The sequence below is a fragment of the Nylanderia fulva genome, unplaced genomic scaffold (genome assembly GCF_048542155.1).
Source record: "Nylanderia fulva isolate GAGA-0341 unplaced genomic scaffold, ASM4854215v1 Scaffold16, whole genome shotgun sequence".
Classification (NCBI taxonomy): Eukaryota; Metazoa; Arthropoda; class Insecta; order Hymenoptera; family Formicidae; genus Nylanderia; species Nylanderia fulva.
This window is the reverse complement of record NW_028189835.1, coordinates 2111332-2135867: the sequence shown is the minus strand read 5'-3', so window position 1 is coordinate 2135867 and position 24536 is coordinate 2111332. Positions and strand designations below refer to the sequence as shown.

The window sequence follows — 24536 nt, the reverse complement described above, 5'->3', positions numbered from 1 at the left end:
CGAATGTTTAATAAATAAATATTAACGCGATATGCTATTATGAAAATATAATAATACTATACTGACCGTTTTTCAATTCAAGTTTTTTTATATACTAATCCCTCATTGATGCCTCTGTTCTTCTCGTACGATCGTGTTTGAAAGCAAACTTCGATTAATGTAATTATTAATCAACTTGTAGAATGCTTAGATAACAAAAATTTCCAACAATTATATAAAAAATATACAATATAGAATATAGAAATTATTGGTTTGATCGAAAGCACAGATGCTAAAGTAGATAGATATTCGAAATGTGATCGAGTCGACTTGCGTCATCGAATAGAAAGATATACATAGAGGGGATACTTCATTGACATTTCTAGCGCGCATGCGTCGACCGTCTGATTGATACGATGACATTTATCGCGTTATAATAATAAATTTGAAGATCATGACGGATAAAAATATTTTCTCCAAAATACAAAAAGACGTGAGCAATAAACAAATCAATTTTTTTTATTTGCCTATTGCTTATTACAATTAATCCGATACTCGACTGTGATTGGCTCACTGTACGTCATACGTCATCCATAATTTTGCCCAAATATGGCTGCCCTTGTTTCACATTTTTTCGCATTCGCCATATGAGTCTCATGTATGTGACATATCAAGATGTAAATAACCGATTTTTCTGAATTAAAAATAATTAAATAGTTGAACAGAGTTCACTCTCGACGAGAATCTAACAAATAGTGCGCATCGGTGTAGGAAACAATAATGTCGCAGCAAAGTGCTATTGTGCAAACGACTAATACAGGTTCTGATATGACACCTACTATGCTTGGGTCCTTACAATCTGTAGGTCCTAATAGTCAGACTTCGTCAGGTTTACCTAATATACAAAGCAATGTCGGCAGCACCACGACAACAACTATACCACAAACACAATCCCAACAGACTCAGTACATTTCGCAGTCTCCAAAGCAAGTGTTACAACAATCGTCCACTTCAACTTCCTTCAACGATTTTCCACAAGTATGTAAAAATAAAAAATTATTTTACAATTATATTTTTATTATTTCACAATAAAGATCAGATTTCCAGCAAGATGATAAAGGATCGCATTAATTTTTTCAATAAAATTTAAAACTATAGGATGGTTTATTATTTACTTTACGCAATGTGACTTATCATCCTCTTTCTTCATCGACCTTATTTTTAATATATTACTTTTAATATAACGTTTGCTAATTAATACTATTTGATTTTAGTTTTTAACAAAAACAAGATTACAAGATTTGGTAAGAGAAGTGGATCCTACTGAACAGTTGGATGAAGAAGTGGAAGAAATGCTTTTACAATTAGCAGATGACTTTGTAGAGACAACGGTAAATGCAGCTTGTCTATTGGCTAAGCATCGTCATGCGAATACAGTGGAAGTTAAAGATGTACAGTTGCATTTAGGTGAGTTTTATACATTTCATATATTTATACATATATGTTTATGAAATACATATGTAAAACTAGACTTGCTAAATTTTATGCATTGGAGTTACAATAAATATAAGCACATATTAATGAAGTGCTTTATCAAAATTAGAGAAAAAAAGCTTTAGAGAATTGTCATTGAATTTAGTTTTTAAATGCTCATTTTAAAATTATTCAAATTGTCATATTATTTTTAAATCATTATTATAGCATTCTCCTTGAGTAAAAGCATATAAATATTTTATAAATCCAATGTATTTATTATACATTAGACTTTTATAATTTTAATGTCATAAAATCTATACTATTAAAGTTTTATTTATTGGAATAAAGTGTACAAAGAAATATAAACATTGATGCTATGACATTTCAATTTTTAGAAAGAAATTGGAACATGTGGATCCCTGGTTTTGGTACAGATGAAGTACGTCCATACAAACGAGCTACTGTCACTGAAGCGCATAAACAAAGATTAGCACTTATACGAAAGTCTATTAAAAAGTATTAAATCATTTGTAAGTTACAATTAGTTAGTCTTAACAATTAAACCATTGTATTTTATATTTTTTTAATTAATTTTTATTTCATAATTTGATGTATCTGAATATCTCATAATTTTCTTTTTTCATAAAAAAACGCCGATTATTATACAGTTTTACAATAAATAATAAAAATGAATTATGAAAATTGTCTTAAAAAATTGCAAATATGTTTTATTTGAAATATTTATGTAAAAATATAAGCTATATTTCTAAGCAATTATTTTAGATAAATTATTTATACAGACACGTACACACATAAACGTTATGCTATAAAATATTTCTTAGATTTTTAAATTTTAAAAATATACATGTAAAAAAACTGAGTATTTTAAAAAATGACAACTATTTTTTTACAAATATATATTATATGACCTAAAATTGAGGAATTTGTTGTTACTTATCCATATATTCATATATGAAGGAGATATTTGTTTTGTTTTAAATGCATGTAAGAACAAAAAAACTAAAGCAAGTTTTTTAAATGAAATATTTAAAAATGCAGAATATGTTATGAATTGTAGAAACAGTCTGATATAGATATCACACATGAAGGAGTAAGATAGAACAGCATATGTCATTCATATACGTAAATTTATAAAGATTATACAAATATAAAGAAAATGTTTCACAAGCAGATTCGTATGTAATAGGTATTAAAAATATATAATCATCTGTATCCGTATGCCTATTATATATCATATATATCTATATATATACGTCATAATTCAAATAGCGCTGGCAATGTTTCCGGCCGTATTTTTAATCGTGGTTAATTATTACACTAAGTTTATCGTCGTTAACGTACTCGATCAAAATGTTTCGTTTTATAGCAAGCTTTAACAAAAAATCACATTTAGAAACAATTTTTTCCAATTTTTAAATTATATAAATACCGTATAAATATCGAAAACAATTAAGGAATACTCGAACATTTTACAAACAAAGCTACTGATTGCAGCGTAGATAATCAATCCACATCAGAATAATCCTATTTCTTTCTTAAGATTCACTTGTTTCCAGTTTGGAAGCTGTTGAAATTCTTCCTTGCTCATCCCCAATAGCTCCTAAATCACGAAATATATTTAGTATTTTTTAAAGAATATTGTTAATATTAAATATGATTTAATATTAACATTATCATTTTTTATATTACTAATATACAATATGTTTTACCCTAAATAACAACACTAAATATACACAAAAGTGTATATTTATCAAATATTTATACAACATCTAATGATGCTGTGTTCAGATGTTTGCAATATTAAATCAATATTGATTAAAACATTTTTAATGTTATGAACTTTATATTTTAGTTTATTCATAAATAATTAAATATGACACTAACTTGAAAATGTTGTTGAGATAAATATAATTCTAAGTGTGTAGGATCGACTCCATCAGGTAGAGGTCTTTGCAATAATTGAGCAGGAGGATAGATGCTTTGCGTTAAACGAGCTAATTCATCTTCCGCAGTTAATACTTCTCCTGGATTCCGACCATCCTGTCATATATTTAATAAATACACATTAGATGTTAAATGTATGAAATTTAAATTTCATACATTTAAAATATGAATTATACATGCATACAGATAGACAAATAAGATATTATAATAAGATCAAAAACAGCTGGTAAATAATTGTCCCTATTTAATATGCTTTAAAAATATAAATAAAAAAATTATATCTATTATTTTCAAGTTAAATTCTTGTTTCTAGTAGAATGTAAACAGAATTCGAATAGAAAAAAAGATGATATACATATATATATATATATATATTTTATAAAACATACCTCTATATTTAACTCAGCGACATCATCCCGATAAATCCATTCAGGAAAGAGATTTATAAATTGCAAAGGTTCTAAACCAGCCCATACTAAGTATATTGGAAGATTCGTTGTTTGTGTGTTTCGAGTCTTTTGCCAATATCGTATCGCTATCGTCATCGCTGCTCTTCTTTCAGCCTGCCAACGGACAGTTTTACTTCCAGATTGATCTTCTGTTCCATTATCAGGCCACCATCCTTGCCAAATCCAAATCACGTTTTTATCGTCCAATAAAAATAAAGCTGAAAGTTGCAACTTTTTATTTAAAAAGGCTAAAATATGGATTATAATTATTTTATAAATAAAAATAAAAATGTCACGAATAAAAACTGCAATAATTAACTCAAAATTATTTACATTATTTTAATAAATATAATAAATATAAAAAGAAACTTTTTATATTTAGTTCATAAGTTTATAACAAAGAAAAATAGAAATAAAAGTGAGTTGATAAATAAGAAAAGTCAGTTTCGAAAAAGTGCATTAGAAGCTTTTATAGCTCATTTTACAAAATATTGAATTACAATCTCTATGTTCAGCTACAAATTAGTATTTGAAATGCATTTTTAAATAGATCATCATACCTGGTTGATTCGCTTGATATAATTCATCTTGTAAAAAAGGAAATGGTGTCGTGAGGTCCGATGTACGATGTGGGCATAATATTTCCGTTGCGCGGAAAGTTTTAGAGATACTCGATAGATGATAAAGCTTTGGAGTATGATCTTGTATTTCAGATGTTTCTAACGACCAATACAACTTTTTATTCATACCACCTAATGCTGAGAAATTTAAAATGTAGCATTAGATCTCGTAAATAAACGACATTATTCTACATAAATGTAGGACCTTTTCTAAGTATCTCTATTTTAGGTATTTATTAATAAACTAATAATAAGTATCTATCAATATCTATCAACTAGTAAAAAGTATAATATTCGCATTTAATGAAATTTAATTATAAATATGAATCATAATAAAATCTACTACTTATTATGGCTCATTTTTTGTTATGGCAAAACATTAAAATCTGCAATAAATCTTAAGGCCGGAGCACAGACTTTTGGATAACGCATAAGCATAAGAAATTCAATCAATCGAATGCAAAAGTCTGTGCTCTCGCCTTTACATTTTCAGTCTTAGTTGTTAAGTTTAAATGTTCAATAAAAAAATTTTACTTACCATTACTAAATTCTTCGGGTTCCAAACCTTCTTGAATTTCACATATTTCTATGTTCTTGTTCGATAACCCGGCTTCTTCAGGTCGATTTTCTTTTAATTTGTTTGCCGCTTTTATCGCATTCTATAAAGAGAAAAAGTCAGAATAAAAAAAAGCTAGGATGCTATTCTCCACACAACTACCTATAGTTATTCGGTAAATGTCATTGCACATGTTTTCGATATATCAAAAAACATGTGCCACGACTGTGATTCTGCAACTTTTGTCGACACATAACGAAAACAACGTCGTTAAAAGTTATAGAATTGTAGTACTGTGTGGTCTAATAAAGAAAAAGAAACAGAAACGAAGTAATAGAAAAAAACGAAGAAGCAAAACAAGATAAAGAAAGCAAACAGAGAAGAAAAAGAAAAATAAAAAACAAAAAATATTGTAGCACTTTTTAACTTTTACTATTTACATTTGTTATATATAAATTACGAGTTTAATAGTATACAAAATACAAGATTTATCGTATATATTAAACTATATACCCATGTGTGCGCGAACATTAAAATTAACATTGTGTATGTGTTAATATAATTATCTTTATGGAAATTAATGGAAAATATATACCTCTCTAACATGGCGTAATGAGTTGTTTCCATGCCAGACGTATATTTTTGCATTTTCGGTGTCTAGCAATATAAAGGAACCTCTACTTCTTAATTGTCGAGTGCTACAAGAGATTTCGATCAAAAATGTCTCAGAATCTAAAGTACCTCGACAAATGTACAATCTCCTTTGTTTCTCATGTTTTTTCTCAGATTTCTTGCCACTGTGTATCACCATCTTTCCAGAGAACAAATTTAAAAATGCAGCTGGCTCATGCCCTTGGACAACACGAATCTGTAAACATATTATCACAATTATATTATGATCATCTTGCAAGAAAGATTCGCAATTAAAAAACATCAAATTTTTGAAAATAAGAATTCAAAACTTATAGTTGAGCTTATAAAATTTCATTTTAATATAAAGTTAATTTCAGTATAAATTTGACCAAATCATCAAAACAAATTATGTATATAGGAGTTATATATATAATTTAAATTACACTGATTATTTATAAACTTTTCTGAAAAGTGCTTTTGGACTATAAAATGTTTACTATTACAAACATTAAAGTTATGATGAGATTTTCTCTTCAAATTGGCCATAGTTTACAGAAAATAAATTTATAATTACAGTATATCGACAGAATTCTCCATAGAAGAACCTCTCTTGTCGACTCAAATAAATAAAATAATTCTAATAGCATTCTAATACATTTAATAATTTTTTAAATTCTTATTATAAATTCTTATTGTAATTATTTTTTATTATTATTACCTGAGGGCCTCGATCATTGTCTAATTCAACTGTTAGTAATGCTGCAGCACCTCGTTCGTTTAAGGATGCATTTCTGCCTTGCCAAATAAAAGATACAGATCTATCGCGACCCTTTGCTAAATGTTTAGATGGCAGACCAGTAAGTTCTCTACCTATAAACATAAAAAACAAATATAAAAAAATTGTACAAAGAAAATTATCATTAAACATTAAATTCAATATTAAATCAATAATTAAATTCATAATTACAGAGTTTATATAAACTATTTTAAACTAATTTTTGTAGGGAAAAATGGAAATTGTATTAGAAAGTTAAAGTCTAACAATAAAAGTAAAGATCTTTAATTTCTATTTCAGAAATAGAAATTTAAAACGTGGTTTTTCTGGAAATAAGTCTTTTGATTCCATAAAATTATGCAATGAAGCTTACCAGTAATCGTAACAGAATATATCCATTGAATGATATAACTATCACCAGAATAGAATTGTCCAATGGATGATTTATCTAAAAGTGTATGTGAGAATTCATCAATATGCCATACCATCACGCTCGTTGTAGCAACGATATAATCTTTCTTTAACTGAAATAAAAGCAAATAAAATTATTAGTTAGATTTATAAAAGTTAGATATTGATTATAAAACAATTTTTTTTCTCGACAGAAATGTCAAAATTAAAAAATCAATATATAGTAGTTATACCTTTATTAATAATATAATTAAATTATATTATTCAAAATTGATATATTGTGTTTTCAATATATAAAAAATTAAAATATTTAAATATAATATAAATATATAAATAAAATATATATAAAAAATATTAAAAATATATAAATCAATATATAAATAAAGAAAAAGATATTTCTTATATTATGCTAATGAAATGACAAATTACCTCGTTATCATAGCAACCAGTGCCTCTACCTAAATGACATCCTTCCAAGATAAAATCAACGGGAGTGTTGTTCGACCACATATCGTCATTATCATCCACGTGCATAGTAACAACACCATCGATCGTCGTTCTGTCCTTTCGACCTCGTGCCTTTGTCACACTGCTGACATTAGGCCAATCAAGAAACTTTTCCCGGAAGAGTATCGTCTCGACGTGCTGCGTCAGTTTAGCGAGTAGACACCAGTCGGGTCTGCTCTTGGCCGACTTTTTCTCTGACGAGCTCGCACTTTTCCGATTACCGATTATACGGGTTGCGTTAATCGGACAAGCGGTACACTCGCTGTAATCGTATCCGTCGTTCCACATCTCCGTAGCGAGTCGCGTGGCGAGCTTCTTCTTGTCTGTCGTGACTCCTTTGCCACTCCAAATGTACATCTCGGTGCCGAAGTCAAATACCAGAATCTAAGGATGTAAGAGGCATCAAAAATACATACAACATAACTTGTATGTCTCCTACAAAGAAGTTGCTATATTTTACTTTGTGAGATTTAAAATACTTTGTCTTTTATGTGAATTATGAGTCATCTAAATTGTAATTATATAATATATAATTATACAATTAATTAAAATAATTATAAAAATAATTATATACAATAATTACAATATATATATATATATATATACATATACACATCTTAGAATGAAAAAATTACCTTGTTCTTATTGAGCATATCAATCTTGGGTAACGTACCCCAGAATTTTTCATGTGGCACTAACTGTTCATTCTTCAATTCATACACCATATTTGTATCAATAATAGCAGATTCATAAAGCTCATCTTCATCAGGGTTGCCTGCCTCGACAACTGTGATAATGATATAATTAATAAGCATTTAAAAAATATATATAATGTGTTGTTATAAAGACAGAATGCAAGATCATACCATTGAATTTTTCACCATTGAGCACACCAAGATAATTCCAAAATCGTTGGACTTGATCCCTTGTGCAGTTCAATTTGTCTTCGTTTATAGAAATAACTTTAGTCGCACGACAACCTAGATCTTTTCGTTGTTGAATACTCAATGTAATCTCAGCAGCACGGGTTTTTTCAATGACATTGCTGTATTTCCCTATGTAGTTGAAAATCTGCAATTCATCAATTTTATTACAATTAGTAAGAAAGAAAGAAAAGTAAAAAATTTGATTTAGATGTTTTATACCACACACAATTTAGATCTACTACGTATATTATAAACTTTACACACATATATATATATACTCAACATATGTGTCATGAATTATTATTCGACATTTTAGTAATTGATATTTTTATTGTTACTTTTTTTGTTAAGAAATAAGAATCAACTAGTATTGTATCTTATGTTCTACTATTTTACTATATATATATATATATATATATATTATTATTACCTCCGACTTCGTTACTAATATAAAATTATCACCGCTATTGATACTTTCAGCGACAGGCTCGACCAGCCTAGCTTGAACATGTCGTCTTCCTTTAACTAAAATCAGCATTAAATCTTTATACGGTTGCAGTTTATTTGTGACTACGCTTGTTTCCGATACATTTTTCAGAGTCACTGAGCTAAAATCTTCGGTAGAAGCTAAACCAGCGAGAGCCTCAATGGAGAAAGATGAATTTGTGGCTGAAACATTGATGGAAAAAACTTGAGTCTTAATCGAAACATTTTAGAATATATAAAAGCTTGTATTATAAAGTGACAAAGAAATCCAGATATGCTTACATTTCTCTACGTTCAAGTTCCTCATTGTTCTCGCAATGTCTGTGCGAATTTCGGTATATTCCGTTCTTAAATCGGTCCGTGCAGCGAGAACTTTAAGAGGATTTCTCGAGGCGGCTCGTCGACGTTGCATTTGTATGTTCCGTTTTTGCACTGATCTATAAGAGAAAGATTTAGATTATATTTACATGTATATTAACATTTCAAAATTAGGTTTTTTCTATTTGTTTCTAGTAATAGTGAAAATAAAAAATTACAGTTTGGAGTGTGGTGTAATTGTATCGAAGTCGGTTTCATCCAAATTAAGATACTCGTTCTCGCACTTTTCCAATGATATACCACTAAAGAAAGAGGTAAACGTTTCGTCATCCGTTTTAAGGACTGAGACAGTTGGCACCAAGATACACTCTGTTTTACATTCTTCACCTAATAATAATAAATTATTAATATATAATATATAATAATTAAAATTAGTTAATAAAATAATTATTAATATATATGTGTACAATAAACATTAATTTCATTAAATAAGAATATTTAAACGAGCTGCTCCAGATTGGGACAGTGCAAATTATAAGCAAGATAAAGAATACAATATTTTTAATTGCGATTTAAAACAAATTTTTATAGAAATTATGTACCACTATCGTCGCTGGCAGGTTCAGAGAAACTCGTAGGCATAGTAGAAGACAACAAATCTTTGCAGGGACTTGAAGGAGTCGATATTGCACCTGAAAAGATATAATTTTTAATAATTGTTCTTATTTAGTACAAATCAGAATTAAATTATCTACTATTTATTAAATCTCTTTCTCTATTTTCACAAATGTAAGATGTTCTTTAAATCATTTTTAAAGTTCTCTCTAAATGCGAGAAGTCTCATATTTACCTTTTTTCGTTTTGAATCGCTGCGGACGTGGTATCTTTTTCTTCTGATTTAAAATATTCGTCGTCGTGGATTCCGTGAGAAAGGACGAATTGTCATCCTTCGATCGGACCACCTTCATTTTACCAGCGACAGTGAAATTGATCGCGTCTGGTGTCACGATTCTGCTCTTCCAGCTTTCCATGGAGGACTCCAACTTTTCCATGCACTCGGCCAAGACACCCGACTTGATCGCCGCGTTCTCCTCTGAACTCGATGGTAAATTGTCTTCGTTAATCTTGCCATCACCTACACGTTGCCTCCAACTTGTGTTGCCACAATGACGTAATGCGGCCAGTCGATCAGCGATACTCACGCTCGGCTTTTCGCTCGTCTCTATTGATGTTATCACTTGGGTCGCACTGCGACATGGTTGATTGGCATTCTTGGAAGAATTAGAACATCGTGTGACATTAGTCTGCTTTTCATCTGCCTTATGTTCGTTGGAAGACAACGACGCGTCGTTAAGATCACCATCGTCTTTCTGCTCTGCTAACGTTCCTTCCAGTTTCTCTTTCTCATCATCATCATCATCATTGTCATCGTCTTTGTCATCGTAAACATCCGACGTTTTATTCGATTCGTCCATCGATAAATTGTTGTGTCTTTTATCATTGCATCTCTTTATTATCTTGCTAGATACAGTATCAATTTGATAATTATTTGTGTCATTCGACAGGTTTCTCTCGTTTCGAAGTATCGCAGTTTTATGAGAAGGCACTGTAGCTCTGCTTTCGACGTTATCGCTTTTCTTAACAACAGTAGTTCGCGCATCGTCGCAGAGACATTGCAAACTGTGTTTCGTTATATCGGAATTATCTAATCTTTCGCAGAATTTAGCAGTTTCATCGCTTTGAGTTTGGCTCTCGATGTCACTTGAGCTTCCCTCGCTTCTCGATGTTGCTGCGTCATTCGTGGCCCTCGAGTTAAGATTAGTTTTTAGAATAGAACGAAGATACACTTCGGAGTTCGGCAAGATAGCTGGTTGTTCCGATTCCTCAGATTCCCTTTTGAGCACAGGTCTTATCAATTTAACAGACTTATCGATAGTCTGCAGTTCTGGAGTTTTAATGCACTGATTTTTCGTATGACCGATGGATGACTTTAGAATACCTTTTGGTAAATCGTGCTGTGACGACGTGCTTACAATCGACGATATATGAAGTGGTCTCTCATATTCTTTTGAATGTTCTAGAAAAAAACAAATATTGCTTATTTACTATTGCATGTAATTTTTATATTTTATATATTGTATACAAATATTATTTTATTTAATACTTGCCTCCAATCAAGGTTTGAGTTTGATAATCTACGTTCAATGGGGATATCCGAGATGCCACTTCGACCTCCTCGGAAGTTACAGGCTGTGTTTTGTAACGCGCGGCCAATCGTTTCTTCTGAGTAAATCTTTCCTGGTGCGGGGCAGCATCCGTGGCTGCGATTTTTTGATTGAAGAATCGCACGCGTTCGGCTAAGCTGAGTTTCGATGGCTCAGGCTCGTCAACAAGGCCCGAAACACCCAACGCGGTGTTGCGTTGATTCTGCAAAACTGCCTCGCGCACTTCCTGGGAAGTTACAGGTTGCGTGTTGAATCTTTCGCCCCCTTGTATCTTGCGCTCGCGATAACGTTGAACACCACGCGACGATTTCTGTAGAGTTTTACGCTGAGATTCATTTTCCGCAGCCGTAGAAGAGCCGACCTTTTCCTGCAGAGTCTTGAAGTGTTGTGTCATTTTTGACACGCTGCTACAATGAACAGTGGCATAATTCTCCTGGGTATCCCGCCGTCCCTCCTTGTCCCTCGCAATCTCTTTCTTGTCAACCGTGCGAGTAAGAATCTCTATCGTATCGCGACTATCTATGTTGGCATCATCGAGCTTCAGGAAATATACAGACGAGTCTGTCTTAGTCTTCTCCTCCATATTCATATGAGTTTGTTTGCTTTGACAGGATTTTCCACACGACGGCTTACCATCTTCAATTGTAAAACTAAAAAAAAAAAAAAAAAGAATATATATGTATACAAAAATGCATAACTATTAATAATTTATAATATACGATATTCATTTTATTTTTATAAATGTATCACAGAATAACATCATGAGTGTGTCATTTATTATTCAATTATTAAACTTTTTTATTTTATTATTAAAGCTGGCATAGGCTTAAAGCATCAGTAAATGCACACATTACAGCAAATTGTAAAAAATTAATCAGTTTTGAAACTTAATGTTGCATAGCACAAGAAAAATTTTTTTCATGTAAGAATTTTTTTTCTTTTAGTTTGATACTATACAGAAACAAATTGTAAGAGATCTCGTTTTTATATTTAGTGATTGAATATCAGTTTTTTAAATAAATTTAGATAAGTTACTTTTATTTAGCTCAGAAAGTTCTTTTTACATTTTTAATTCAATAAAAAAATTATATTATGTACTTTTAATTAAAATTGTAATTAAAAATTAAAACTAAAAATTTAGCTCTAATTAACTGGAACAAATGCTTTCCTACACAAAAGTTGGATAAATATCAAATTGTTTTTTTACAATCTCTCTTTCTCTCTTCTCTCTTTCTTTCTTATTAATAATATAACTTATTCTGCAAAACAAATAGAACTTAAATATTAATTCATACTAATAATAACGCAACCTTATATCAAGATAATTTAAATCTTTGAAAGTTCTTAAGAAAATTTTTTTCATGATACAGAATAAGAAAATATTTGCATGTTATTGATACATGAAAAAAAATAAAAAGATTCAATAAATTGTGTGTCAAAAAGTATTTGTTATATATAGATTTCGGATTATATGCAAATTGCATATTTGTTACTTTTTGCATATTGTATGAGCATTAATAATGCAAATACATTATAATGTTTTAAACTAATTAATGTTCTCATAGAATATGCAAAAAATAACAAATATGCAATTTGCATATAATTTGAAGTTATATACATATAATACCCTAATATTTAGATGAGTTAAATGTTATTAACACACAATATTGTACAAAAATTACAATTCTTTTTCATATTATGATATAATTTAAACCTTTTCAGACATATTCATTTAGACGTACCTATTTTCTGCATAAGAGTTGTCACATACATTGGGCGGATCGGTTGTCAAACTGCGACTTGCAATTGTCGGTGTATACAACACATCGATTGGTGAACTTGACTCGAGAGACCTTCGTTTGGCTAAAGCCCGGATTGACTCGACACAGTCGTTGTCATTCATGGATCGCGCGTGACCTACGGATTGCGCTCTCTTCCGCAGAAATGAATTGGTATCGTCGTGATAACGACTCGACTGTTTCAGTATAGGTCGTACGCTCTCGATCTCGGTTGCCCGATTCTTCAGTGCAGACAACTTCCTCGGCGAAGTCGACTCCGTCTCGTAACCGCCCTCTTCGTATGAATTTTTCCGCGAAGATTTCAAGATCGTTTTCTTCGGTCTGTCATGCTCGTGCTCATCCGATTCTGTACTCGATTTCTTCTTCAGGATCGGCCGTGGCTCGAGAGACGAAACGTCACCTCCGGTCAATTCCTCCTTGCCGTATTTTTTTTTCAATATCGGTCTCACTTCGGATCCCTCAAGACTATCGGAAACTAAGTTCGCGGTCATATTAGCACTTGTGCTTCCAGTTGCATTCGTGTTTGCAACGTCCGACACGATGGTCACATGGTGACTGACACTATTAGCACGCACACTGTTTGCGAGTTTTCGTTTTAGAATACTCTGCGGTTCCGGAGATCCTAATGGCAATTGATGAACCTCTCTGTCATCCTCTCTAGACGATTTGCGCTTCAATATGGAAGCGGGTTGTTGATCGGGACTTTGATCCCTCTTAATGATCTCGTCCAACGATGATCGCCTTTGATTCTTCAAGATTGGTCGAAATTCCGAATAGATGTTGTCGGCAAAAAAAACATCGGGAGAACAGCTACGACGACGTAATATCTCACTTTCATCCAGACTGCTTCGTTTCTTCAGGATACCGTGCCTCTTATGTGAAGCAGATTCCACGATAGACGACGAGAAAGTTACTGGTGACGGTACGTGAGAGGAATTACTGCACGATGATGTTTGACGTTCGCTTCCTTCGCCATCGATCGTTTTATGTTTCAGGATCGAAACCGGAGCGTGCCTAGATGCGGTGTATTTTTTTGGCGACATTGACACTTTTTCGTTTGTGCGATTCGTGCAATTTGTACCTGCAGATGCAAGTCTTTCCACACGTTCCATGGTAGCTCGCGTTAGCGCCGTTAACACATCCACTTTACGTGAAACCTCCGAATCGTCACTACTAAAAAACGAAAGTCAATTTTAATTAATTAATTACGCTTTCTTCCTAATATTATTTTTGCTAATGAGATACTAATGCAATAAGATAGCAATACTAATGAAAAAAGAAAGCAATATGTATATACATATATTTATATTTATATATACAGGATATCCCAATTTCCATATTATTATTCAAAATGATTAATGTGTTATTAAAAAAATGTTGTCCAATTAAACTTTAATACTTTGTTTAAAAAAATTAATTTATCGATTTATATTAGATCAAAAAACATGCTCTAATTAAAAAACAAAGTTACTTTTAAATTGAAGATTAGCTAAACTTAGAGAATAAAAATATATAATATCATCACAATTATCCTGATAAAATTTATTTCAAATGTTATCTTTTTCAAAGTATATAATATTGTTTAAAATATAATGATGTGTTCTGTACGTATATATACATATAAAAAAAATTTAATAAACTTTTAAAGTCTTTTCCACACATATATCTATTATTGTATATATACCTAGGCTGCTGTATAGTAGAACGCTTTGTGTTGGTAGTAGATGCAATAGAAGATGATGAGGAAGTTTTGGAGAGATTCTTCATGTTACTACATTGGGCTTCAGTTACCTTTAAATCAATGTATCTTCTGCGTGGACTAGCAATTGTCATTTGACGATTACTACAAGAGTCAACAGAACTTGCTATTTCTGACACTTGACTCTGTTTGTTAGATTGCCTTCTGAAGCGTCTCTCATTATAATCGGCTGAAAATTACATTGAGTCATTAAAAAAGTTATGCCTAATGCAGATATTTTATAAACATTTTAATTAATATCTCCAAATTAAAAGAGTATATCTAGTGCAGTTGTTGTATATGTAATTTTTATAATTTAAAAATATACACACAAATATAAAACATTTTTTATTACCTATATGTATAAAAACTATTTTTGTTGCAATAATTTTGGTTTTGTTATATTTGTGATCTTTTGAAATTTCTGTTACTTTCAAAAAAATTTTTCTACTATGAGTTTTTCTACACTATTATGAAAGAATATATTATCTTTAATATTTCAAGAAAATGTCAAGAAAAAAATCTACTGTTGGAAAACAATGGATTAATAAATTTCTTACCATCACTTGCATGATTAATAGAAACTACTTCTATGGGACGTGACCTATTTAAGTAAGATTTGCGTTTGTAGCTTTTATCTCTTTCCTTGACAGGATTCACGGTGACACTATTATCTAAAGATGTGGAATTTTTCTACACACAGACATAAACATTTATATATATATAAATGTAATATATATAAAATAATAATTTCACATACTTACTTGCTTAGCTGATGAATTGTGTTTCTGAGAACCAGGAGTTTCTGATCCACATTTTTTAGATAATGTTACATCTATTTCTGGAAATACACATAATTTGTTGGCATATTTTTCAGTAAATTAATCATATTTATGCATAACATTTTATTAACATATTTATAATATAATACTTATTCACTAATTCAGTGAAAGTCAGATTCAATTAGATAATATTAATCTTTTTTTAAGAATTGTATGTTTTTGTTAGAATGAAAAAACTAGGTATCTATTTTAGGTATTAATAATATCTATTAATATTGTATATTAATTAATAAGCAATATAATATTTATTTAATTAAATTAAATTAAATTTAATTAAATAAATGTCATAATAAAATTTACTACTATTTCTTAGAGTTATTTATATATATTTAGAAAAATTGAAGATTTTAAATAAGTTCAAAATATGAGATACAATATGAATAAAAAATTATATATATATATATATATATATAATATTTAAGTATAATTAATAATGATTAAAACATAGGCTTGAAACATTCATTTACCATTAGGTAACATTTTAGAAGCAGCTCGTAATCTAGAAGTTCTGGTCTCGCGAATCTGAGCAGTTTTACAAATTGAACAATTTTTAGTACTCTCCTTAGGCTCTATCTTAGATATTATTTTATTATTCTTCTCTGTTGTAAGGCTACATTGCTTCTTTTCTACTGTAATAAAAATAAATTATATATTTCAATTAGCATTTCAAAACAACAGCAAATATACAGAAGCAGGATATTTAAAGCATTAAATTTTAAACTATTATCAATTTCTTAATCCATATAATTTGAAAAAACTATAAATAAAAGTTATAATACATTACAAAATGTTTATCTTTTATGTATATAATCATATGACAGATGTCTAAATTTTTAGTACTTACTAATGTTTGATGAACAAGTTGTTACATCTTTTTTAATCAATGATTCAATACTTTTTTGACCATAATGCTGTATTTCACTATTTTGCGAACAAGTATTTTGGTTTACCAAGTGTGCTGTAGCACCATCCGTTTTACTTGACAAATTCTCCTCACTAGCTGCCATCAAAACTGTGATTCCAGTAGCTACCATTACTGAAAGAGTATAATGTATTTTAATCATTTATTTCATATTATTTTCACACATTTTAACATTACATTACAACGTAAGATTATATTTTTCAAGTGATCCAAATTTAATCTTTACAACCTTTTAGAAATATTGAGATTTTCTTGTAATTAGCATAAATTTTAAAACAGATACAGTACATTGCAATTAAACATATGCATCAACATATGTAAATTCGAAGAGGATAAAAAAAAGCATAAAACTGTTGTAGAAAAATACAATGTTAATTAGAGACACATTATTGACTTATAAATTTTTACTCACTTAATATGAATTAATATGAGTTTCCTTGCGCTACGGCCATAATTTTACTTTCGAAAACTTTCGAAAGAAATTGTTGGGCAATTGAGAACGTAGCACAGAGATGACGCATATTATGACTAAGTTATCACAGTTACTTAATAAGTAGTATGTATAAAATGATATAACTCGCGAGACAATCGTTTAATCGAGATCAATCGTTCAATCTGTATAATAAGCTCACACGAAACATTTATATCATTTGCATTAAAAATGAAAAATTAATGCTCGAAGAAAAAATCAACATCATTACGAAAACAGTGTCACTCCACACCGAACCGATCATGTCAATGGGCGCGTTTCGCGTGGTTTAGCTGAGAAAACTGTTGAGTTGTCAGTTTTGTAGTATTTAAGTTTAGGTTTGGATTGCACTTTCTACACTCGGGGTGTTTTCCGATTCAAGCATGCTGCGCATGAGAAGCGATAACAAATTTCTCACTTCCATGTCTTCATGTGCATCGCGTGAAAGTTGAAAACGGAGTCCGCCATAGAGTTTATATGTATACCTAGAGATACCTTCTGTATATTTTTATTCTTTGTTTTTTTCCGGTGTTCGCCTACAGAGAAAATATTTTCATTCTTGTTATTGTAAAAAAATATTGTTATTATTATTGTTGTTAGCGTATCTTGCCTAATGTGACCAGTAAATAAAAAATAACAAATAAAAAATTATTATTTGAACAGTAATAATAACTGTCAGAATAAAAATTCTTCTATTTTTCTATTACATGTATACAAAAATAAAATACGACACAATTAACTTAATAAAACTAAGATCTGTTAATAATTAAATTTAATCAAAGGATATAAAATTTGCAAATGATAATTATATTTCATTTTTATTTATATATATTTTTAAATTGTTTGAAACGCGCGCGCGCGCACGCGTCTTAAAATTAATTTGAATTCGGTGCATCGTACATCAATGTGAAGTTGCCGGTAGTTGACATATCGATATGAAACATTGCGGAGCATGATGAGCAGATCGAGTCTGGCTCGCGAAGCGTTTGGGTGAGAGCCGTGAGAGGTAAGCCAAAATTTATATTTTATTTCAATAAAAACAACTTTTCGACTGCGTAGTATATAAATACGGCGTCGAGTGACAATAAATGTCATTAATTGTTTACGCGCGGATTCATTGTTGTCATTTATACGACACTCGAACAGGTATAGTCAATAAACGACACACTTTGTATGTATTGTCATTATCAAGTATGCCGTGCATCAACAATTTGGAGTCGTATATTAATTTTCGAGACGTGAAGATCGAATCTCACAATCATATATATGGTGTACAAGTAATAGTATATATATACATATATAGTGAGTGTTAATTATTTAATTTAGGGCCAATTTCACACCGACGTCGATTAATTATTAACTTATTTAACCTCCAATTAACTTATTTAACCTCTAATTAAATTATATTTTTGTCTCTTTTCAGATTCGTTCTTAAAAAGAGACAGAGATTACTTTAATCGGAAGTTAAAGTTAATCGACATTGTGATGAAATTAGCTCTTAAATATATAATTAAATGCATATATTGCAGCGATTGCTGTGAAGAAAATAGTTGCGTTCAGAAGAACAATTGTGAAGTTGTCGTCTTGTCGACACTTTACGTTGATTTGTTGGTTCTAGAAGTAAGAACCAATCACGTTCGAGTGCAACTGAGCGGATCGTTCGGCTTTAATGTCTACAGATGTCGCGAGTATCAGGTTTCGCGCGCTTTTCCTGCGTTATTCTCCCGCCAAATCAAGTACGTCTCGCCAGCCATAAAGTCGGACATATCGTGCTAATTGTCGCGCGCTCATTAACTATATTGTAAGTGTCGTGATTAGTACGGGCGCACATAATCGTATTTAATTGATTTTGCGAGTGCGCGCTTAATATTGTAATACATTTTGTTTTCGATAGATGAATATACTACAAAGAAATATAATAATTACAGTGAAATAAGAGAGGAGAAAGTTCGGAGCAGCATTAACTGACGGTGGAGCTCTAACATGAGGTAAATAATTTATTATTTATTTATTATTATTTCGATTATTATTTAATTATTACAACAAATTTAATAAAAAAAAAAATTTAATACGCGAGATAATTCAGTTTGCTAATTTGAACAAAATATTTTTACATAAAAATCTATAAAGATTTTAATTTAAAAAGTAATTTTTCCAAAATTTATAAAATTATTTAATTATACATATATCTATTTTATTATCATTGAACGGATTGAATATACCATTCTATTCAATTAAAATTTTATATTCCATATGTGTACAATAATAATTTTCTTGAAATATTAAATTATTTGGAGAGCTATGCTACAATTTAAGTTTAATTTATATGTTACAGGTTATAATAACGTATATATAGTTGATAAAATCGACAAAATGAAAAGAAAGGAGGAAATAAAGGACATCGCAAAGATATCCTAGAGTGAGTATTTATTACTTATTCATTATAGTTGCACTAAATTAAAATTTACCTCTTAATTATATTATAAATTAAACTGTATAAAATTATTTAATTGTACTTTTTATTATTGGTATGGAAAAAATAAAATATAATACAATAATTATTGTTTAAAAAATTAGTTAACTTGGGCAATAACAATAATTTTTATTGTATTTACATATTACAGATCAACGTAGCTGACAATATGGACAAATTGAGAGAGGAAGAAGGAGGTCTAGGAGAGGCATCGGGCGCCGGCGAAACATCCTAAGAGTGAGCATTATTTGTTTATTAATTGCAAGAAATTAAAATTTATTAGTTGTAATAAATTAACTTTATAAAATTATTAATTATATTTTGTCTTATTGTATGCGCATGAAAAAAATTAATACAATAAATTATTGTTTAAAAATATATAGTTATCTGAGCGCTACTATAATTTTTTTTATTATATTTATATGTTACAGATCAACATAGCTTGCAGTTTATTCCATCGTTGCGCATCGATTGGTGAATAATTAATAAAACTATTATTTTATTTCGAAGTAATTGTTTTGTAGAAATTAGAGTAGAAAATGTAGATTTAGATTGTGTAGATTGTAGATTGTAGATTGTAGAATATATAGAGACATTTTCCCATATTGCTTTAAATGAATGGATTATTTTGGAATATATATTTATATATAAATATTTAAAAATTAAAAATATTTCAGTTTAAAAACAGGATAAGAAACATATTTTAAAAAACATTTTATAAAATACATAATAAGTAACAGTTAATTTAACTTAATTTATATTTTATAAAAAACACTGATCATTTGAATGATATTAAATGTAATTAGAAATGTGTGATTATAGATTATTTTATAAATTATATTATAATTACTTATTATAAATGTACTTTAATGTAATTTTTATGTTAATAGTTTGTAATCCATTCATTTATATTAGTTGTTAACTGCACACCAGTTAAACGAATATTTAATTAAATTAAGATAAGGTGAATTTACAAAGTTATTGCGAGTTAAAATATATTTTAACATGAGTAAAAGAATAATAAGAGAAATAGTGATAGGAAAATTTACAATATTATCTTAGAATTTTTAGTCTAAATTATATTTATTTTATTTTACAATTACGGTACAGTATCGCGTAGTTTCATCAAATAATTACAACAAACCGCGTTAAGTCGAATTCTCGTGATGCCGTAAAAAAGTATTCTTTTATTAATCAATTCAATATTTATAATTTTAATATTAATTTTCAATTCATATATACATTTATTAACGTTAATATTCATTAAACGAGGGAAAAGGAAAAAAATATTAAATTTTAGTAAAATAATTAAAGCATGTCTGTGACGACATAATGATCGACACAAAAATGTGTTATTAGACAAATTAATGCGACGCGATGTAAGCATTCTAGACATTCGAATGCTGTGCAAAATGTTGCGTATTTAAATGCGGGAGTGTCGCGTACAAAGTATCGCGCGTTTAATTTAAGTGCGGGAGTGTCGTGCAGTGTCGCGCGTTTAGTGCGGGAGTGCCGTTTAAAGTATCGCGCGTTTAAATATCAAAGGACTTTAATAATGGACAATCTTGATCAACCTGAGAGGAGGAACAGGTCTAGGAGGCATCGGGCGCCGGCGAAGCAACTTTGTGGTAAATATTTTATTATTTATATACTTATTTTATTATTTATATTACTTATTATAAATTGCATATAATTTTATTTCTATATTTGAACAAGAGAAAATTAGAAAAAAAATTTTATATATACAAATTTATATTATGTTATTTTTATTAAAATGTAGTTTTTAAAATTTCTTAAAATTAATTAATTATATATATTGTTAATTATTGTGTGCGTTAAATAAAATGTAATAGATGCAATGATAATTTTTAGAAATATTAATTATTTTACATTGCTATAATTTGAATTCTATTTGTATGTTACAGATCAACATAGCTTCGCGATGCAGTCAACTTCGCTGTTACGTGTTTCTCTCCATTGGTGAGTGAATATTATTTTATTACGAGGTAACGGTTTTATAAAAATTAGATTATAGAAATGTAGATTTAGATTGTAGATTGTAGATTTAGATAGTAGATTTAGATAATAGATAGTTTCGTTACCTCACAAAATGGATGGATTACAAATGGACCACAAATTAGGATAAAAATTTCTATTTAAAAAAGAAAAACAAGACAAAAAAAGATTTTATAATATATATTAAATACATGTATTAATTATAATATTAACATTTGATAATATAAATAATTGTAAATAATTGTAAATAATTTATATATATTATCATTATGATGCAATCAGTTTTATTTCAATTTCTTTTTGTAATCCATTTATCCATCTTGATTGATAACTGTCTTTAATTAAAGTTGCATTAAAATATTATGAGCTGTGTAGATATTTTACACTACGATATTTTATTACGAAATTTTAACCGTTTATGTTTTAAAACGCATCTTTATATCTGATTAAATATTATCAATTATCTCTCTCTCAACTCGTTATTTTAATAAGCAAAATAAGAATATAAATAGTACAAATTTTAGATTCTCTATATATCGTTCAAGAATAAAATATATAATCTATATTAGAGGAACTTTAGTTTAGAAAACTATATACATGGGATATTATAGTATAAGATGGGGATATTGTAATATGCATAATAAATAATTATTATGCAATTTTATATTAACAGCAGAAATATTTATGATGAATTTATAAAAATAAATTTAATTAATTATATAGCTATCATCTTATGTGGATAATCTATTCTCATAAGAAGCTAATTCCTATAAAAAAATTAAGTTAATTATACGATTATATTTTTATGCAAATAACACATCGACAATTACAAATATTTGAAATATATAAATATATGTATAATAATAAAATAAACGCACTGCGTTTACTTTATTGTTATCTTTTAATAATAAACTTATATTTTAAATATTTATTAAAATAAATAAATAAATTTTGCATATAGAAATTTCAATATTTTTGGATTGAAACAAAATTATTGCGTGTAATAATTTAAATTTTTGCAACTGTCTGTATGCATTATTATATTAAAACTATTTCTAATAAAAGATTCTTAGATTAACAAGATTATTAAAAAATGTATATAAATTTAATCATTTAATTATTGTTCTAACTAAAGTGTTTTTGTAATTGTCACTGTTTTGTCGTCATAAGAATAAATTAAAAAATGTGTTTGCTTATTATAATAGTAAGAAGGAACTCTATTCAATTAAAGAAAATAATTACATCAATGTCTTTAATATAATTCTTTAAAAATAGCATATAATGTATTAATATATATATATATATATATATATATATATATATATATATATATATATACACACACACACACACACATATACATAGTATGTATAACGTACTATGTATATATATATATATATGTATACATATATATATTTTACTAAACTTATATGCTATTTTTTCTAAGAAACTGTTGAAGATATCATTAGGAATTTTTCTATACACACCACGCAAGAAAATTATATATGTATGTACATATATGTATGTATGCTGTTCAGCGTAATAATCCGCATAATTTTCGAAACGTTTTTGGAAGTTTAAAAATTTGCATAAAATATGTTAAAAAGTTTATAATTGAAAATTAATATTTTATACAAGCTATCACGTGCAATGAAAAAATTAAAAAATTTTTTTTTTATAAAAATATCAATGTTACCTTGAATTTTTTAAATAAAATCACCATATTTTTTATATATAAATCGATTCCTCACAATATTCTGCATAAAGTTATGAAGATGGGATAATCAAAAAGTAAAAATAGTTCACGAAATATTTAATAGTTTATGTAATATTAATTATATCAAATTAAAATATAAAATATCTTGTAAACTATTCACTTTTTAACCATTCTACCCTTATAAGTTTTTATGTAGAATATTGTGAGGAATCGATTTATATATAAAAATATGGTCGTTTCATTTATAAAATTCAAGGTGACTGACATTTTTATAAAAAAATTAAAACATTTTTTTTCCTATTGCATGTAATAACTTACGTAAAACATTAATTTTTACTATATAAACTTTTGTTTAAATTGTCAGAAACGTTTCAAAAATCATGCGAATCGTTACGCTGAATATCTTGTATGTATGTATTGTGTAAAGTTTTTTTAATGTACGAGAAAATATATTAAAAACGAAATAAATTTAATATTTAAAAAAAAATTTTAGGGATTTAGAATAAAAATATTTTTTTAAATATACTTACATCAAACTTTGTTGTGTGACTCTTTGTATATATAGCACAGAAAATCTTAATCTTATTTAGCTATTTAGTATATTAAATATATTTTTGAAATTTTTAATTTAATGGGTTTGACACTGTTACTAGTCTTAATTTTATCATTAAATTTTTATTTTTTATATAAAAAAAAAAATGAAATATATTTGTTTCATAATTTTTTTAAATATTTTATATTATCAACTATCTGTTTAAGCATTACGTTTCAGATTAAAAACTACAAAATCAGTTTTGATAAATGTTATATGAACAATAGTACTTGTTCGAAAAAAGATCTCTCTCCTCTCTCTTTCTCTTTTTATTCCTTATTACATATAAACAAATGGATCGGATTTGATCTTGTACTAAAGTTATTAAAAAACAAATGCACTAAAACTACTTTTAAGTTCTACTTTTATTTATGTATCACAAAAAAAACCAAAATTTTTTAAAAATAAAAAATTAAGTTTTTTTAAATTTAGAGTTTAAATAATGATTTTGAACAATAGGATATTTATTTTATGATTACATAGCAGAAAATCAATTTAAAAAATATTGTGTTTTTAAAAATGCAGCCATTATAATTGTATATATTTTCGTATTTGCTTGGCATTACATATGTTTGGCAATCATTCTAATTATAATAGTATGTAAATTTTATTTTAAAACAATTTTATATTTAATTTCTATAT

The 24536-nt window shown here is 28.4% G+C and overlaps 2 protein-coding genes and 1 long non-coding RNA gene across 4 annotated transcripts; 2 read left to right on the top strand and 1 right to left on the bottom strand.

Moving 5' to 3' along the window:
• Positions 1–579: 579 nt before the first annotated feature.
• Taf12 (TATA-box binding protein associated factor 12) lies at positions 580–2816 on the top strand. The gene is made up of 3 exons (XM_029314931.2): positions 580–1017; positions 1254–1446; positions 1851–2816. The coding sequence occupies exons 1-3, from the start codon at positions 760–762 to the stop codon at positions 1976–1978; spliced, it is 579 nt and encodes a 192-aa protein (XP_029170764.1). The 5' UTR covers positions 580–759; the 3' UTR covers positions 1979–2816.
• Positions 2585–17535, bottom strand: Svil (Supervillin). 2 transcript variants are annotated; one of them, XM_029314789.2, is made up of 24 exons: positions 17040–17531; positions 16550–16741; positions 16173–16334; positions 15628–15704; positions 15424–15556; positions 14810–15053; positions 13069–14298; positions 11270–11976; positions 9952–11178; positions 9704–9793; positions 9320–9488; positions 9066–9220; positions 8728–8966; positions 8238–8442; positions 8007–8158; positions 7294–7755; positions 6827–6977; positions 6397–6548; positions 5641–5913; positions 5028–5148; positions 4430–4627; positions 3810–4087; positions 3361–3516; positions 2585–3076 (listed from the first exon to the last, which is right to left on the bottom strand). In XM_029314789.2, exons 2-24 carry the CDS (start codon positions 16737–16739, stop codon positions 2990–2992), a joined length of 6858 nt encoding a protein of 2285 aa, XP_029170622.2. In that variant the 5' UTR covers positions 16740–16741; positions 17040–17531; the 3' UTR covers positions 2585–2989. The 2 variants fall into 2 exon arrangements, with proteins under 2 accessions (XP_029170622.2, XP_029170624.2); XM_029314791.2 differs by lacking the exons at positions 2585–3076; positions 3361–3516; positions 3810–4087; positions 4430–4627 and having other exon boundaries at positions 5040–5148; positions 5787–5913; positions 17040–17535.
• A 503-nt stretch (positions 17536–18038) lies between these two features.
• LOC114940444 (uncharacterized) lies at positions 18039–20165 on the top strand. Its single transcript, XR_003821453.2, has 5 exons — positions 18039–18102; positions 19025–19084; positions 19432–19515; positions 19721–19806; positions 20001–20165. It is a non-coding gene; the product is annotated as an uncharacterized LOC114940444 (long non-coding RNA).
• The last annotated feature ends 4371 nt before the right edge of the window (positions 20166–24536 follow it).

What these genes read in the sequence shown, in the direction of transcription:
- Taf12 (XM_029314931.2), top strand. Translation starts at nt 760, where the DNA reads ATGTCGCAGCAAAGTGCTATTGTGCAAACGACTAATACAGGTTCTGAT. An exon ending in CCTTCAACGATTTTCCACAA is followed by an intron (nt 1,018 to 1,253) that starts GTATGTAAAAAT and finishes ATTTGATTTTAG; the next exon opens with TTTTTAACAAAAACAAGATT. An exon ending in AGATGTACAGTTGCATTTAG is followed by an intron (nt 1,447 to 1,850) that starts GTGAGTTTTATA and finishes TTCAATTTTTAG; the next exon opens with AAAGAAATTGGAACATGTGG.
- Svil (XM_029314789.2), bottom strand. Translation starts at nt 16,739, where the DNA reads ATGGTAGCTACTGGAATCACAGTTTTGATGGCAGCTAGTGAGGAGAAT. An exon ending in AACTCAAACCTTGATTGGAG is followed by an intron (nt 11,179 to 11,269) that starts GCAAGTATTAAA and finishes GTTTTTTTCTAG; the next exon opens with AACATTCAAAAGAATATGAG. An exon ending in TCGCTGAGTTAAATATAGAG is followed by an intron (nt 3,517 to 3,809) that starts GTATGTTTTATA and finishes AATATATGACAG; the next exon opens with GATGGTCGGAATCCAGGAGA.